General features: G+C 43.0%; 2 protein-coding genes across 3 annotated transcripts; one reads left to right on the top strand and one right to left on the bottom strand.

Moving 5' to 3' along the window:
- The first annotated feature begins 992 nt into the window (after positions 1-992).
- LOC119337727 (zinc finger protein CONSTANS-LIKE 9-like) lies at positions 993-6762 on the top strand. 2 transcript variants are annotated; one of them, XM_037609888.1, is made up of 5 exons: positions 993-1220; positions 2805-3482; positions 4876-5070; positions 5468-5754; positions 5968-6762. In XM_037609888.1, the coding sequence occupies exons 2-5, from the start codon at positions 2904-2906 to the stop codon at positions 6092-6094; spliced, it is 1188 nt and encodes a 395-aa protein (XP_037465785.1). In that variant the 5' UTR covers positions 993-1220; positions 2805-2903; the 3' UTR covers positions 6095-6762. The 2 variants fall into 2 exon arrangements, with proteins under 2 accessions (XP_037465785.1, XP_037465784.1); XM_037609887.1 differs by having other exon boundaries at positions 994-1220; positions 5465-5754.
- A 675-nt stretch (positions 6763-7437) lies between these two features.
- On the bottom strand, positions 7438-14831 carry LOC119337726 (C2 and GRAM domain-containing protein At1g03370-like). Its single transcript, XM_037609886.1, has 9 exons — positions 13762-14831; positions 11691-12962; positions 11156-11338; positions 10484-10767; positions 10003-10119; positions 9247-9509; positions 8926-9094; positions 8543-8815; positions 7438-7948 (listed from the first exon to the last, which is right to left on the bottom strand). The coding sequence occupies exons 1-9, from the start codon at positions 14108-14110 to the stop codon at positions 7754-7756; spliced, it is 3105 nt and encodes a 1034-aa protein (XP_037465783.1). The 5' UTR covers positions 14111-14831; the 3' UTR covers positions 7438-7753.
- Positions 14832-16143: the final 1312 nt, after the last annotated feature.

The following is a 16143-nucleotide window of genomic DNA, read 5'->3' as shown; positions in this document are numbered from 1 at the left end:
GTACCAACGTAGGCCCCCTTTGCGGTGGGGGACGCAGTGGGCACCGGCCCTGACCACCTCGAACAGTATAGCAACTCAAGTCATCATAGCCTGTCGGTCCCTTTTGCCGATATTTTGAGGTTGCACAGCTAGACGAGTTAGAAAAGACAACGTTCTCTGCATGCAGCACAGGGCGGGAAGGAAGGAAGGAAATATCTCCCCGCGCACAACACCACAATCATAGCAACAGAATAACTGGACGTAGGGCACACACACAGACGGACTTAAATATCGAGGTTGACGATGCACGGAGAAGCGGAAATATCTGGAAAATATCTCCGGGGCGCGACGAGTGGCGACGGAATATCCAAGTCCCTCCCGGCTCCCGTCCGTCCATCCTAGTACCACTGCCACACAAAAGCGCACGCGAAATTCATAAAATACAGCCGCCCGTCCGAAAGTCGGAAAGCCTTGCCTTTCAGCTGCTAACCAAAACGGGCCGTCGCTGTGAGCCCGGGCCCGCCCGCCAGTGACCAAGGCCGGGGCCCGCCTCCTCCTCCCACGGTGTGGACCGCTGCCCTGCGCCAGTGCGCGGACGAGTGAGAGTCTACTAGTGGCGGGCGCAGCAGTGGAACTTTTCGCCCGAACAATACCCGCCAAGCCACCCTCCACGCACGCCGCTCCTGCTTAAGGGACGTCGCTGACATGGTGGACCAGCCGTAGAGACATGGCCCGCATGTCAGTGATGGAAGGAGTGGATCGGCGGCGTGGTGTGGACCGCACCGGCGGGGGCCGGGCGACCGGGGGCACACGTGGCGCGCCTATCCTCGGCGGGAATGACGAGGGTGCCCTCCGAAAAGCGCAAAAGCGCGGGCCGAGGGGGGAGATACCCTTTTCGCTTTCCCCGTGGCCCACCCGGTCCAGCGCGGGCGGGCCCCGCCACCCCATCTCCCCCCTACGCTACCACTTCTACCACTACTACTTGTACCGCACCACGCCCTCTCTTCCTCTCTTTTGTTGTGCTCCTCTCTTCCTCTGCTGTACATCTCTCTCTCTTATCTCTCCCAGAAAATTCCTCCTTCGTCCCGCCCCTCTTTTTTTTTCCCTATCTCTCTCTGAGAAAAATAATTTCTACCCGGGCCTGGGCCGCCGGAGCGACTTTCTGGCCGCTCCCCACCGCCTGGGGTCTCCCGGCGCCGGCTGGATCTGAGGAGCCGCTGTTGCTTCCTTCTTCCTTCAAGGTGCGTGCTGTCTCTCCCTTCTTTCGTAGCTTGTTCATGTCTCTGTTTGGAACTTTGGATTTGGGAACTCCGGTAGCGCGAATCTGATGATTTGTGTCGGTCCCAGCACAGCGTCCTGTGGTCTGGATCCATTTTTTATGCTCGGGAAGCTGCGGTGTCGCTGGATTTGATTTTTCTTTTCTTTTCACGGCCGCCGTTTTATTATGCTGATCACGCGGCTTGCTTTGATCCGGGGTGTTTTACTTTTCTATTGGTTTGGTTCGGGTTTTCACGATTGGGCTGGCGACTTTCGGTTGATTTAGCTTCGATTATGTCACTGAGGCTCGTGACCCTTCCACAGCAGTCTTGTCGTCTAGTTCAATTTCGATTTCTGCACTTCTATATATTATTAGGATCGGTTTTCCTCGAGCCATCCTCCGTTTTTTAGCAACAAGCGTAAAATGATTCCTTCTGCATACACGTTTTTCTCAGATGTTTTTTAATGAAAATAACATATTTTTCTTAATTTAATTGTCACCATGTTTTCGATTATAGATTTTTTTATTAATGAGCTTCCCTTATTAAATGGCAAAAAAGGAACGCTCGGTATTTAAATAGAGTTTAATAAATTAAATTATATATTTATTCGCAAAGGAGATGTCAAAATCTATGTATTTTAGCTTTTATTATCCGCTAAAGCGTGCTTAGGTGCGCACGAACTGAAAATATCTTTTTAACTTTCGAAAAAATATAACTTTCATATAAAACAACTTTTTGTACCGCTTTGTTCGCACGAACGAATAGTCCATTTTCGTTTCCTTTACTTTTTCTTTTCCATTTACATTTTCCTTCTTGGCTATCTAATGCCATTTTATAGTACTAGAAATCGGTCATTTTTAGTTTTCGCATTAAAAATAAACACCTAATGTTTCCTAGTAGTTCCAGCCCAATAGAATCAATATTGTGAAGTCTTTGTTCCCTTCATTTTTGTAACTCCTGTTTGATATTATTCCCCTCATTCACGATGCTTCTTGCAAACCGCTTATTGTCCTTAGGTAAAGTTGTGATAGAATATAGTTCATTCAAATGTAAACAACGATATGGTTGCAGTACCTATTGACCAGTGGGGAATATATACTTGCAAGTTACCATTGTGAATTATAGAAAGTACCGAGAGCATAAGATCCCAAGACTCGTGGTTTGTACTTTTGTAGTGGGACTCCTACTTCTTTATGCTGGTCAGCAAATCGAGGCGGAGTCCACGGGTGTACGTGCCCATCGAAACCTAAAATCTTCTTAATGAAGATGGCGGCAAGATGTCCCAATTAGGAAGTAGATATATATTATCCATGGTTTTATATTATTGTTACCTTGATGCAAGATGTCTATGTGGCACAGCATGATTGTTGCTGCATGTTTTGAACTCTTTTCTTTGTTTGAATTGAAAGGGCGGTTCCTTGGGTCAGTATATAGTAACTGCATCATGTTAGTCTCATGTATGCACCATTAAATCCATGTGTGCTGGTTTATGATTTTATATTCTTTTCCGTCCTGATGAGTTCTACTAGCACACTTCTTTAATAATTGCTTGTCACTACTACACAGGTTTCTTGCAAATTTGGGTGACCTTGAAAGCTTGTGAAGAAGGGTTGTTGGCCAAGTAAGATCCTGGAGCTGGCTTAGAGTGTTGTCCATAAAAAAATCATGGGTGCTCTCTGCGATTACTGTGGGGAGCATAGGTCCATGGTTTACTGCCGATCCGATGCGGCTTCTTTGTGCTTGTCATGCGATCGCAATGTGCATTCAGCTAATGCTCTTTCTCGGCGCCATACAAGAACTCTTCTATGTGACCGGTGTGCTTCACAGCCTGCCATGGTCCGCTGCCTAGAGGAGAACACCTCACTTTGCCAAAATTGTGATTGGAATGGGCATAGTGCTGGATCCTCTGCTGCTGGACACAAAAGACAGAATATAAACTGCTATTCAGGGTGCCCATCATCTGCAGAGCTTTCAAGAATGTGGTCATTCATTTTGGATATTCCTAATGTGGCTCCTGAGCTGAATTGTGAGCAAGTAATAAGCATGATGAGCATCAGTGACAGTGCTGTCAGTAATGGAGACAACGCTCAAGGGGACAACAGTTTGGTAGATATGGCTTGCGCAACACTTGATGAAGAAGACAAACAAAAGTCTGTGATAGGCTCATCTTCTGAAGCTGCTCTGAACCTTCTTCCACCTGCTAATAATCAGACAGCTGTATCTGTGGATTCGACGACAGCTAAGGTGCAATAAGATTCTCACATATCCTTCTGCATGTAGAACTATTAATAAACTTATGCTGTTGCATTGCATATACTACTACGGTACTATGTGGCTATGCCATCGTTTTAAGATAGCTAGCAGCTTTCCTTCCTACAGTTGGCAAGTCATTCACTTGCACTACTAGTATTTATACACGTGCAATGCACGTCCTAGAATTATGGAGTCATTTTGTCATAAAGAAAAGGGTCATATACATGCTTATAGGTTCAAGGTAAAAAATATTGTTAATGTAATAATGCAGATTTTCTTTTTTAGAAATATGCCGAATATAAGTACTGCTGAGGTAGCAATTAGTATGGAAGCCTCACTTTGATGACATGGACAAGAATTCAACGACTTTATTTTCTCTTCTTCCCATTGTCCTCCTAGATCATCTCGCTTGGGCTCAGCACGTCTTCCACTCAATCTGCAACATGGCCCAAGATATCTCACGTATGGGCCTTTTTTTCTGGGAAGGACAGGCGATGGTTCCAGAACATAGTGGAGGCTGTTGTGGTCTACTGTTCACCACGAATCCTGCTGCTATGAGCCGTTAGATTAAGCAGACCAACGGCTAGGATTGATGCTTCAGATTCAATTCAGAACTCGTACACTATATAGTAGTAAAGATATGTCATGATATTATTTTATTTTGTGCACACATATTGCACTTGAATATTTTTTGTTACTTACTGTATGAAATTATTGCAACTTAGTAAAAATATATACCCCTAGTGGATTTTTTCCAAAAAAAATGCTGCCTACAATATGCTAGCATTGGTGGGGTTACAAATGAATCTTGATTCTTGCCATGCCATGGGTCATTCAGGACATTTTTGGAAATATGAACACTACTTGCTACTGATGGCATGACAAGGTTACATGGCATCCCACCAGTGGAGTGATATGTAAGATTCATTTTCAGAAACAAATTTGGGTGAGTTTCTTTTAGAACAATTTTTTCAAAAAAACTTTATTTTGGGGAACAAATTAGGATGCACTTTTGTAAGTAATTAGCATATGTAAGTGAATATTAACACAGGCCAGATGATAGGAAAGCTGTGCGTATCACACAACTAATGCTGTGCTTAATTGGAATGAGATACTTGCCATAACCTATGGGGTAAATAGGTAACCATTCAATATGAGTAATGGATGGTCTACATGCAAGTTAGCGGACTGTGAGCATCTCCTTAGTGAGTTCTTAAGTTGGGAAAATTTGCAGATGTGTGATAAAAGACTTAACAGGAAAATTCCTCTCTGTGGACTAGCATATGCAACATCTATAGGCTTCTTCTCCTAAGTTCTTACCCTGCCCTGTGCTTCTTCAGATATTAAATTTTCACTAACGTGTGCTTATGATTTCCTTGTGCAGTATACGCCAGACAAACATATGTTCAGCAAGGACAGCATATATGAAGATTTCTCTATGGATGATATTGATCTGAGTTACGAAAATTATGAAGAACTATTTGGTAACTCTCATATTCAGACTGAGGAACTCTTTGATGATGCTGGCATTGACAGTTACTTTGAAGTTAAGGAAGCGACTGCTGTGAATTCTGATGAGGTTTGTAGCTTATTCCCACTAGCCATTTATTTAGTTAGAAGATATGTTTTATAGGTGTTCACATTCATGTGGCGATGTTCTCATAACTGGAGTTCTCTCTTTGTTTGAACAATCACCTCGCTCTGATGTTAATTTTGAATTCCTCCGATGCAGACATACTTGAGATATACAATTTCATGTTCCCTTGCAAGAATTCAGTTTAAGAACTTAATGTGTAAATGATTGTTATGGTTTCCCTTTTGAATTACAATCATTGTTGAGAAAAGCATCAGCTGTCACTTTTGAATTACAATCATTGTTGGAAAAGCATCAGCTGTCATCTTTTTCTTTGTCATATTGCAATGCTTTTTCTTTCTTTCTTTTTTTGTCTGACCTCAAGATTACTTGGTTTCAGCAGCCCAAGCCAAAGCAGCCTGCTGCTAGCAATGCGTTATCTGCTGACTCTGGGATGTCAAATCCAGCAGTAAAAGAAGATGATTCCAGTCTTTGTATTCCTGTGAGGCAAGCTATTTCCTATTCTGGCTTTACTGGTGAGAGCATTCCTGAAGAATACCAAGATTGTGGTGTATCACCAATGCTCCTTATGGGCGAGCCTCCTTGGCTTCCTCCTGGCCCTGATGGGTCATTTGCCGGAATTAGAGACAGTGCTATCACAAGGTACAAGGAGAAGAAGAAAAGAAGAAAGTAAGTGTCTTTATTACTAAACTTCTTCTGCCTTTTTTATTTCTGGAAGGCGTTGCATGTTTACTTGTAACCATGTGGTAACTTTTAATCATACAACAAAAATATTCTGTAGCTTGTATGTTTTCTGACATGCTACTGCCTATGTAGCTCTATCTCCTATTTTTCCTTGATAGCTAGCTGACTATTCTTCATCTGTTGTGGCCCTTTTTATAGGTTTGACCACAAGATCAGGTATGAATCTCGCAAGGCTAGGGCGGATGTGAGGAAGAGAGTCAAGGGACGGTTTGTTAAGGCCGGTGAAGCGTATGACTATGATCCGCTCGACACAAGGAGCTACTGAATGCAGAAAAGCATTGTGCTTAGATTAGCAATCTTAAACCAGTGCCTATTGCAGCTGGGAAAAATCGATAAATCAGACGCTGAAGCAATCATGGCATACCCATCTCTGGAAAGAAAAGAATGGAAAGCAACCAGCGAGGCAAAAAAAATTGAAAGTTGTGCAAGTTTTCGACGCCGTTTCTCCTGTTCCTTCTGTACAGCGGATGGATCTCGCGTCTTCTATTGCTTCCAGAGCAGTTTTGGTGAACGAAGACAACGCAACTAGATGGACTTTCTGCGTTTTTCTCCCTTCTACTGACTATGTGGCATCCACCTACCCTTGTTGTGGTGTTTACGGCGGTATGCTTCCAGATTGTGTTCTCTTAGGCAAAAGCTGTAGTTGTGAAGTATCCTGCTGCGTTATATTTTTACATGAATTCTGCTGCAATCCGGAGTTTTGTGTGCAATTATGCATGTGTAAATACCAGGTCGGAAATAAGCTGGTGGTGGTTGTAAAGTTTGTTGTTTCAAGCTGGTGGTGGTGATGGAGCCCATGTAAACTTGCCACCAATTTTGTGTGCTCACCCTGCCCAAATAAGGAAACCTTCAGACCTACTCAATGCTACTATTTGTACTTGAGCATATATATATGCTCAGATATGTCATTTTTGATCATCTGATTCACCTCTAGTTGCTCTGAAAAATGTCACATTTATCATCACACAGAATTTCACCGAGCCAAGGTGCTGAAAGAGTAGAAATTTAATTGTATCAAGCATGGTTGTTACTGATGTATCATCCTATCAGTAAAAAGAAGATGCATGATTGTCACTATTGTGTTCCGATGTACTGAAAATCTCAGGAAAATGTGTATGTACATGCCTGATATCAGGCTTCATAGTTAATAACAGCACACATGGCCGAAGAGACCTAGCGATTTGGCTTAACTACGAAGCTGGTTTCCCAGACCTCCAGGTATAAAGGTTCTACCCCTTCAATTGTTTACCCCATCAATTTTCCTTTTGAGTATAAGTGTTGAAAAGAATGGTGATTTATCTATAGGGAGTTTACAACTCCATGGACACTTGCCGGTGCTTGTCATCTAACATGAAGGCTATATATCTGAATACTAAGGGCCTGTTTGGTTCCAATAAGTCACCTGACTTATAAGTCAGGTGACTTAAAATCAGTGACTCACGTCTGTTTGGTTGTCGTCTGACTTATAAGTCAGCTGACACACCTTTCCCAACCAATCCACATCATGCAGGTGGTGGGATCCATGTAAAAGTGGGTGACTTATAAGTTTTAAGTTGGGGTGAACCAACTTATGACTTATAAGTTGGGGTGACTTATAAGTCGGGTCTGTTTGGCAAAATAAGTCACTTTTTCCACTTTTTGACTTATAAGTTGGTGACTTATTTGGAACCAAACAGGGCCTAATCAAACTACATTCTTGGCCCTTCTTTTAGTTCTCCAATTGGCCCGTGGAATCATCCTCACTATGTACAATTCTCACCGAAACTCAAAATAGGTCAATGCTGAAGATGCTTTCTGGTGATCCATATATGTATGTGGACCAGCAAAAGTTGGATGCGAAAAATGGCTCCTAGTTAGCTGGTATGAGTTCCTTCTCAAGTTGGCTGAATGTGCAGAAGAGAAAATAAGATGCGAAAAATGGCTCCTAGTTAGCTGGTATGAGTTCCTTCTCAAGTTGGCTGAATATCTTCTTGAGGCGAGAAGACAACTTGGATGCCACTTCTTGCGTGATCTTCTTTCGATTCTTGCAGCTCTTTAACCATGCCATGCCGATAAATACTTGGACACTGCATGACTTCTGCTTGGACGAGGCCTGCTCCAACTGGTATCGAATATGGAGCTGTGGAAATTAATAATAACTATGTCAGAAGTCGAAAAAACTGAAATCTCGGTCATGACAAAATGACGACAAAATAGACAGTAGTTGTTGCCTTTGACAAAACTAATGAACTAAACAGAGACAACTTTTCTCATGTTTAGTTGTATAATGCATACATCTGTAAACAATGTGATTGTTTTGTATATTGTGTACCGACAACTTTCTGAATTCAGGATGACCACTTCACCACAATGACCATAGAAATCTTATTGAAAGGTTTTCAATTAAAAAAAATATTTTATTGGAAGTCATGAACAAAGCAACCAAGATATATGTTTGGTGTTTGGTTAACCAAAATGAGGAAATACATATAGAACAAAAGAAGAGGACATACAAATTCAAGATTATAAAGCTAACAAAAGGTCAATTGTTTGACTATAAAGATGTCATGTCAACCATCAAGAGGAAGGTGTGACCAAAAAAGCAACATAAGAAGAGCAGGCAAGAATAAGACAAGATTAACACAGATATAATATCATGCACAATTGAATTATATAGCTAATACCACGATTTTAATAAAAAACAAAAATTTAATGTCAGAAAGTCGTTTCTTACATTGAAACATTCGCCAACTGGAATGCCTTCAAATGTCATCACTTCTTCAATGAGCCATCCATTCTTATCAGGTAATGGGGACTTCTGTTGGGTGCTCATTACTTCACCATCACGGCGTGCCACTTTCTTGTCAAGCCTGCAATGGACTTGTCTCTGGTGCGCATCGTCCCTGACAGGTTCCCATGCTGTCACAGAGTAGTCCATACAGCCAACTTTCTCCATAATTCGACGCTCCACAGGACCACCCTCAAATATGCCCATGAGTATTGGCACCTGGATGAAACATGGAAGTTGCTTTCAATCCAAAATTGTAACTGTTTCACTTGTTGCACATCACATAGTGGATTGTACATCAATGTCAGAACGAGATAAGGAAATCTTACGTCAAAAGGTATTGTAGATGAAAATACTTCTGACATTTTGACATCCTCTATGCCTAAGAAAGATCCACCTTCCTCAGTTTGGAGGTCTTTCGCTTCTGATTCCTCTTCTACCAGCTGAATTTTTTCTTCAGGGGTCAAAGATCTCGCCTTCCACAGTGCCATTATTGTTCTGCAAAGCATGCAACTCACAATTTTGAACAACATGCTCACGAAGAAAGAAAATTAAACCGGACAATAAATTGGTGTGCCTGCAAGTAGTTTATTGTGATGGCCAGCCACATATGACGAGTTAATGTTAATCATCCAAGAAAACGAACTTACTTATGTGCCGCATTGAATGACACAAAGGACTGGAGATGAAACTTGAGTCTCCCTTCATCGTCCAGTTGCTTTGCTCCATGCCTTGCATCCATTCCTCTGCCCTTGCGAAGGGTAATCAGCAGAGATGGGCTTCCCATCAAAGATAGGGTTGCAGGGACCAGTTGGATCTCTTCAATATCTTCCCAAAGAAAGAAGAATTTTGTTTTGTGGCCAAAAAGATTGGTGTAGAACCCAATAATTCTTGGGGATAAAAACAAGCGACCCTGCAAGACAGCCATGAGCACGAGCAGTCAAACAAAGGCACACAAAACAGAAGTTTATGTCTAATTAAGGTGTAAGTTCAGATTAACAGTAGCATGGCCATGCGAAATATGACAATGATTACTGGTAATCATAAGTATGGTTAAATGGTTAACAGACAATATTTGATAGTACCTTTTTATGGTAGAGCAGGAAAATCGAAACAAGGCAGAAAGATGAATAATTATATTGTTTTAACTGGGTTCAGAAACTGAATAAGTTTGAATGGAATCTTTGTACTACATCATACTGGCTGAAAATAGTGACCACCATCTGTAGATTTGCATACTCTTGTAATCTGGAATGACAGTTGTGCCTATAGTGACGCAGGATCCCAACTGACTCTTTAATTTGAGGATACTGAATCCACTTTCTCAGCACGTGGTGCTGTATTGCAAAATGAATGAGGGTTTGCTTGCAGTACAACAGAAACACAGTAGAATCAAATAAATTTACCTGTGTGAGCATCTTGCGCTTTAAATGGCAGGTAAAATCATTGATAAGGAATTCTTCTGGTGGCAAAGAAAAGATCTTCTGGAACTCTAGGTTCGTGTGAGGTGACCGCATAGCAATCTGCATAATGAAATTGGCATCAATCAAGTCATGGGCTGATTACATGTTACCATATACACATGTATTTGTTCTGCACACTTGTGCATTTCAAAATTTCTCACTAAAATTGTAGACATGTGTTGCATGTGATAAAAGAAACATACTTAATGACAAAATAAGCATGCAAACTTTGGTCTTCTTGGTAACAGTGCAAATGTGATTATATTCTTGTAGAACTTTTAGCAAGTGAACATTTTCCAAGTTTCTAATATGCTCTACATTTATAAATTCTATGAATGTACGCAATTGTAGTATTTGAATGATAGGTGCATATAGTCCTAAGAGTATATGAACTTTTACCACTTGATAGGGAATAGAGACCTACCTTTCTGCCAACCTCTTTCTCCATCCTGTCCAGGTAATCCTTCACAACTTCTGTACCCCTTGAATTGTTCAAGAAAATTCTCAAATGTAATTTTGATTGACATGCTTGAGCCAGCTTTCCCTTGAGAGGAATCCAAATGTCGGCAAGCTCAGATATACTATATTTCAAGAAATTTACTTCAACGTGACCAAGGGAGGCAACTTCATCAAAGGGTCCATCAAAATCATATACGTTTATTTCCATCACTGAGGGTGGGTCTTCCATGGCATCAAATTCAAAAATTTCTGCAAATTTTGAAAAGGTTATAATGAAACCTTGCCACTTAAAAGGCCTAAAAATATTTACAAATAAATAGAGGTTCCTTTGAGCCCATTAATACATTTTGGTTACTGGGAGTTCTAAAGTTTAGCACTATGTGAATTAAAGCAAAATGCTAGCAAATGTAAATAGGTCAAATAAAGATGGCTTCAAATGTGTTCTAGCGAGTTATGAGATACTCCCTCCGGTCCAAAATAAGTGTCGTGGATCGTGGAACACGACACTTATTTTGGACCGGGGGAGTAGCTAGTAAATATTGCAAACAAAAAAATTTATAAGCTGGATTCAAATGCATTTCTAACGAGTTATGAGATGGCTAATAAATATTGCAAACAAATTAAATTATAGCTTTACCATTCCATTGAGGCTCAAGAGTGTGAAACTTAATCGAACTTGTCTTTGTCTGTCCATTGCAAGTAAATACAACATATGGATCAGAGTAACCAGATGACTTTGTTGCTGCTAAGTTGGTCCCATCTATCAAAGCAACAGTCAGCAACCAGCCATCGCCTTTTGCTTTGACACCATGATCACCGCCTAAACATCTCAAAAGACCATGTTAGCAAAGTTTGCTGATGCGTGCAGATTATGAGTATATGTCCAGGCCGGGGGCATTCCCTCCTTTTTGAAAAAAGAAGAGTATATGTCCAGAATAATAAGTGAAGATTCTGTTGAAGAAAATAAAAAGTAACAGCAACCCTTTTTTGCATCAGAATATTCGTAAAGAAGCATTTGTATCTTGTCACTGTCAAGTGCCAAGAACTGTTGGGTTTATCTGCTGAAATTATTCGCAATGATTCTGTTAAATAACACATGAGTTCATCCATAATGCTTCTATTCCTACTAGGAAAAAGAACGGGAGTAAAATCAGGAAGGAGATATGAGCTACCTCTTCGCCTCCTTGCCTGGACAAACCGTGCAATCATATTAAGGACACGTTGTCCTTGCAGAACAAGAACTCCACAAACCACAACTTCACCAACAGAATCTGGCAAGTCCAGGCCAGGGAACTCGAGACCTTGAATTATACTAGGACTTGCAAGGATGATGTGTGCAAAAACATAAATAAGTGCAACAATTGAGGATACAACAGTAAAATTTCCAAAGATTCGGAATGCTAGTTTCCAATCAGATTCTGTTTCCGGTTGCATGGAAGACAAGCTTTCATTATTTGTTGTTGTATCTTTTGCATCAACTGGTCTGACATTTTGAGCCAGAAGTTCAGAGAACTGATTGAAGTTGTCCTTCAATCCTTGTTTTGCACCATTTTCTATCATGCCCTTCATCATGGTACTTTGCATGAAATTTAAGCGCCAAGAGATTACAAGTCGTGAAGATCTTTCATCATCTCTTAGTTCAGGCCCTGGCATTATACAGGTCAAAATCTCCACCCTAAAATTATTGCCAAAAGGGACTTCAGGAGTACTAACATCTGCTAAAACTGCATACATATCTCCATCTGCCTTCAGATATGCCACGTCTTCTGTTGCTTTCACGGCTTTAACTAGTTTAGTAGCAGCTTTTGTGTAGGTTACAACCCTCTTCAAGACCTCACCATCATTTTCAAGTCTCCAGTGTTGAATATCCAGACCAGTAGTCCCTTGCATCTTCGCTAGTGATTGCAGAAAGTCTGAACTTGGTGAGAAAAGACGTGTATTCAAGTCACTGGGTGCAACTGCATAAACCTGATCAATAAGAACTCCACCTGACAAATGTCCAGGCATATCATTCCCTTCATGCTTAGATGCAAAGGCCTTCAGTAGTTCATCAAACAACATATTTGCACTAGTTTCAGAGTCCTGCTCATCAGAAAGTTGTGAGCTTGTTAACGGCATTTCTTCAAGAGTATCCAAACCATGGTCATGCTTGAAGAGAGGTGGAACAGAAGCTTCTGTGTCTTTTGGTTTTACTGAAAAAAATTGATTTAGCCGGTTGACAAATGATGGACCAACATTTGATTTATCCTGCTTGGTAATTTCTGCTTCATCACTAACTGGTGGCGATGTGGATTGTTCTATATGAATATTTGGCAAAGAAGATCCCTTCCTAAGTTCACTTGATTTGTCTGAACTTGATGCAAAGTCGTCTGAAGCCCAATGTGCAAGTGTCGCTGTCTCTTCAGGATAACTTTGAGATAGAGATATAGTAAGATGAATTTCTCCTACAGAATATGTTTAGCAGCATGTAAATAGTTGCCCACTCTGAAAAATAGGCTGCAGTCTATGCACAAATAACCAAAGAGGATAATCACGTCGGTCAGATATGCACCATTCTTATTCACCTCATTACAAGCCAAAATAGTGAATATTTGATGCTTAGGAAAAGGGTCCCCATAGTCCAGTTTTCTATAATTCCTAACAGATTAAGTCATTAAATACATCATTCAAGGGATAAACAGCTGATAGTGGGTTGGAAGCTAAGGATAAGTATAAAAAAGGCAGTAAAGCTATGACAGGCATACATCCACTACTGTATTGATTATGGCATAAGTTTTGGATAATCTGGGAAGTAATATGTTACCAGAAGTGATAAGGAACTGCTAACTGTTTCATAGCCCAACGGCATGGCACCCTGCTCCTCAGGAACCAACTATAGATTGATTCATAGCAACCGCGGCTGGTGGGTTATCGCTTATCGGTATGAATTTTCCCTATAATTTGCCAGATTTGAACTCATGACCCCTTGCTTGCGAGCCTTCAGATGAGTACACAATTATTAACTAAAAAAAGAACATGAACAACATGATGTATGGAAGGTTATGGACAGAAGCTATTGCCGAAAAGAGGATGCAAGAAGGAGGGTTAAACTAACACAACCCCATCTATCACAACACTGGGTCAGTCACTGTCTAACTACACGAATTCAGAAAAAACAACACCACATTATCATCACCATGAAACAATTATTTAACTAAGAAAAGAATAGTGGAAAAAAATGATGTGTGGAAAGAAGATGGTTACCGCAATCTCTGATCTTGGACTTCTTGCTCTTGGGCTGCAGCGGGTACCAGCGCGTCCCGAGGGAACGGTTGTCGGCGTCGAGCACGGCGGAGAGGGGCACCTTGACCTGGCCCAGGAAGTCGTCGGAGAAGTACTTGTCCTCGTCGGTGATGCGTATGAGGAGCTCCTCCTTGAGGTCCCCGACCCGGAAGGCGAACTCCTCGTCCCAGACGGGGTTGGTCGACTTCCTGATCACCTTGGTCTTGGCCCGCTGCCTCCCCAGCTGCAGCTTGGCGTACGGGTCGCCCAGCCCCTGCGCCTCCGCCGCCGGGAGGTTGCGGGCCTCCAGCACATGCACCACAAGCCTCATTTCTTTCTTTCTTTCTTGTTTTTGTTGTTGTCAAGATTAATTCGGGCGGTCTGCGTGGTTCAAATCAAATCAAGAAGCTTCGACCTCTTTTTTAATTCTCCTTTTTTGAATTCAGACTGAAATTCAGCTCTTTTTTTTTTGCGAAGGAGTTCAGAACGAAATCATGGCGGCGGTTGGGATCGAATCAAATCAGCGAGAAGTAGCAGAAGAAGGCGGCGTTCGCTTGCTGGGTCCAGGAAACGCGGGAGAGAGCTGAGACCACATAAAGTTGGAAGCAAGCGAGCGAGCAAAACGAATCAAACAATCCAGATTGAAGCGCGGCGAATCCGGGGAAAACGACTGGGCGCTTTCCAGAATGAAGCAACAAAAAGGAAGGGGATCCCCCGAAAGACCGGGAAATACTAGAAGATTCGAGAAAAGGAACAGCGATGAGCGCCACGCGGAGAGGATGCACGGCGAGTCGAGTAGGGCTCAGGGCCTGGCGGAGAGCGGGGCGGGGTTCCGGCGGCGGGAGGAGGGTTTCTTGGGGGAGGGAGGGGGAATGGGCGGTGGGTTTGGGGGCATTGAAGACTTTGATTTGGGGAGGGAGAAGAGGAGAGGAGAGGAGATGGAAAATGAGGGAGAATTTTTGGAGAAAAGGAGTGACTTCACTGCCCGCGTCGCCTCCCTCCCTCTGCTGAGTCTGCTGCTGACTTTCAAACTGCCGCAGCCCCCGCAGCCGCGGCGAAGGTCGTGCGCGCGCCGCCGCAGTTCTTTCTGCCCCTTCCCTCACGCCCGTTTTACCACGCTCATCTTTTTTCTTGAATACGCACGAGTGTGCGTATCATATACTTCCTCCGTCTGAAAATACTTGTCATCAAAATGGATAGAAGGGACGTATCTAGAATTAAAATACATCTAGATACATCCTCTTTTATTAATTTTGATGACAAGTATTTTCGGACGGAGGGAGTATTATAGAAGGAAAGGGCAGAAACCCTTCACATATGAAGATACAAAGTTATTTACAGGTAGCCCTCGGCCACCCCACCCGACTAGCTAATTAGCGGATTACTCGCTACTCTCCCACAGTGCCAGGCCCGACATGAACCCCTCAACTTCCCCGCGTAGTAGTCCTGCTTGCTTCCAATCCCTTGCTTTGCTATCGATGCACTTGAGCACCTTTTGTGTGGATGGCGCCTCCCCGTCGAAGATCACGGCATTCCGATGGATCCACAGCTCCCATAGGACCAATATAGATATTGTCCTAGCCAATTTCCGGTGTTGTCTGATTCCGTCCTGCCTGATGCACCACTCCGGTAGTGACTCCGACGCCGTTGGAGCACTATCTGGTCGTCCCAAGGCCAGGCACACCTTGCTCCAAACCTCTCGAGCGAAAACACATCCGATCATGATGTGTGTGATGGTCTCTTCATGCTGGCCACAGAATGGACATGAGCTTTGGTGAGGGAGGCCCCTCCTAGCAAGGCGGTCGGAGGTCCAGCATCTATTTCTCATGGCTAGCCAAACGAAGAACCGATGCTGTAAAGGGGGCCCGTGACACCCACGTGAACTCCGCCGTTGGTGCAATCTCAAGTCCCGCAAACTTGGCCGCGTATGCCGATCGTGCCGAGAACATGCCATCCTTCTCCCACGCCCAAAGGATCTTGTCCGGCTCATCCTGACGGAGGGCCACACCCTCCACTTGCTGCCACAGTCCCAGGAACTGCGTGAGCATGCCGGCCGAAAGCTCAGGCCAATAATCCGCCGCCCATGAATGATTTATGAGTGCTTCTGCTACTGTTCGTGAGGATCTCGCGTGCCTCGATACCTTAGAGTAAAGCATGGGTGCCAGGTCCTGGACTCTGTAGCCGTCGATCCACTTGTCCTCCCAAAAGCGTGTGTCATGCCCATGCCCCACTGAAGCTGTTGTCGCCGCGTGAAAGAGTGCTCTCGACTCTGCTGGGATTGCGATTTGGAAATCAGCCCATGGTCTTGAATGATCTGTACGTTGAAGCCACGGCCATCTGGCCATCAGCGCGATGTTCAACCAT

The sequence above is a fragment of the Triticum dicoccoides genome, chromosome 7B, assembly GCF_002162155.2.
Source record: "Triticum dicoccoides isolate Atlit2015 ecotype Zavitan chromosome 7B, WEW_v2.0, whole genome shotgun sequence".
NCBI lineage: Eukaryota > Viridiplantae > Streptophyta > Magnoliopsida > Poales > Poaceae > Triticum > Triticum dicoccoides.
Note: the sequence above shows the minus strand (reverse complement) of the source record. Positions and strands in the feature narration are given on the sequence as shown.

What these genes read in the sequence shown, in the direction of transcription:
- LOC119337726 (XM_037609886.1), bottom strand. Translation starts at nt 14,110, where the DNA reads ATGAGGCTTGTGGTGCATGTGCTGGAGGCCCGCAACCTCCCGGCGGCG. An exon ending in AGCGCAAGATGCTCACACAG is followed by an intron (nt 9,510 to 10,002) that starts GTAAATTTATTT and finishes GCTGTCTTGCAG; the next exon opens with GGTCGCTTGTTTTTATCCCC. An exon ending in CAGTTGGCGAATGTTTCAAT is followed by an intron (nt 7,949 to 8,542) that starts GTAAGAAACGAC and finishes TAATTTCCACAG; the next exon opens with CTCCATATTCGATACCAGTT.
- LOC119337727 (XM_037609887.1), top strand. Translation starts at nt 2,904, where the DNA reads ATGGGTGCTCTCTGCGATTACTGTGGGGAGCATAGGTCCATGGTTTAC. An exon ending in TGGATTCGACGACAGCTAAG is followed by an intron (nt 3,483 to 4,875) that starts GTGCAATAAGAT and finishes TTCCTTGTGCAG; the next exon opens with TATACGCCAGACAAACATAT. An exon ending in CTGCTGTGAATTCTGATGAG is followed by an intron (nt 5,071 to 5,464) that starts GTTTGTAGCTTA and finishes ACTTGGTTTCAG; the next exon opens with CAGCCCAAGCCAAAGCAGCC.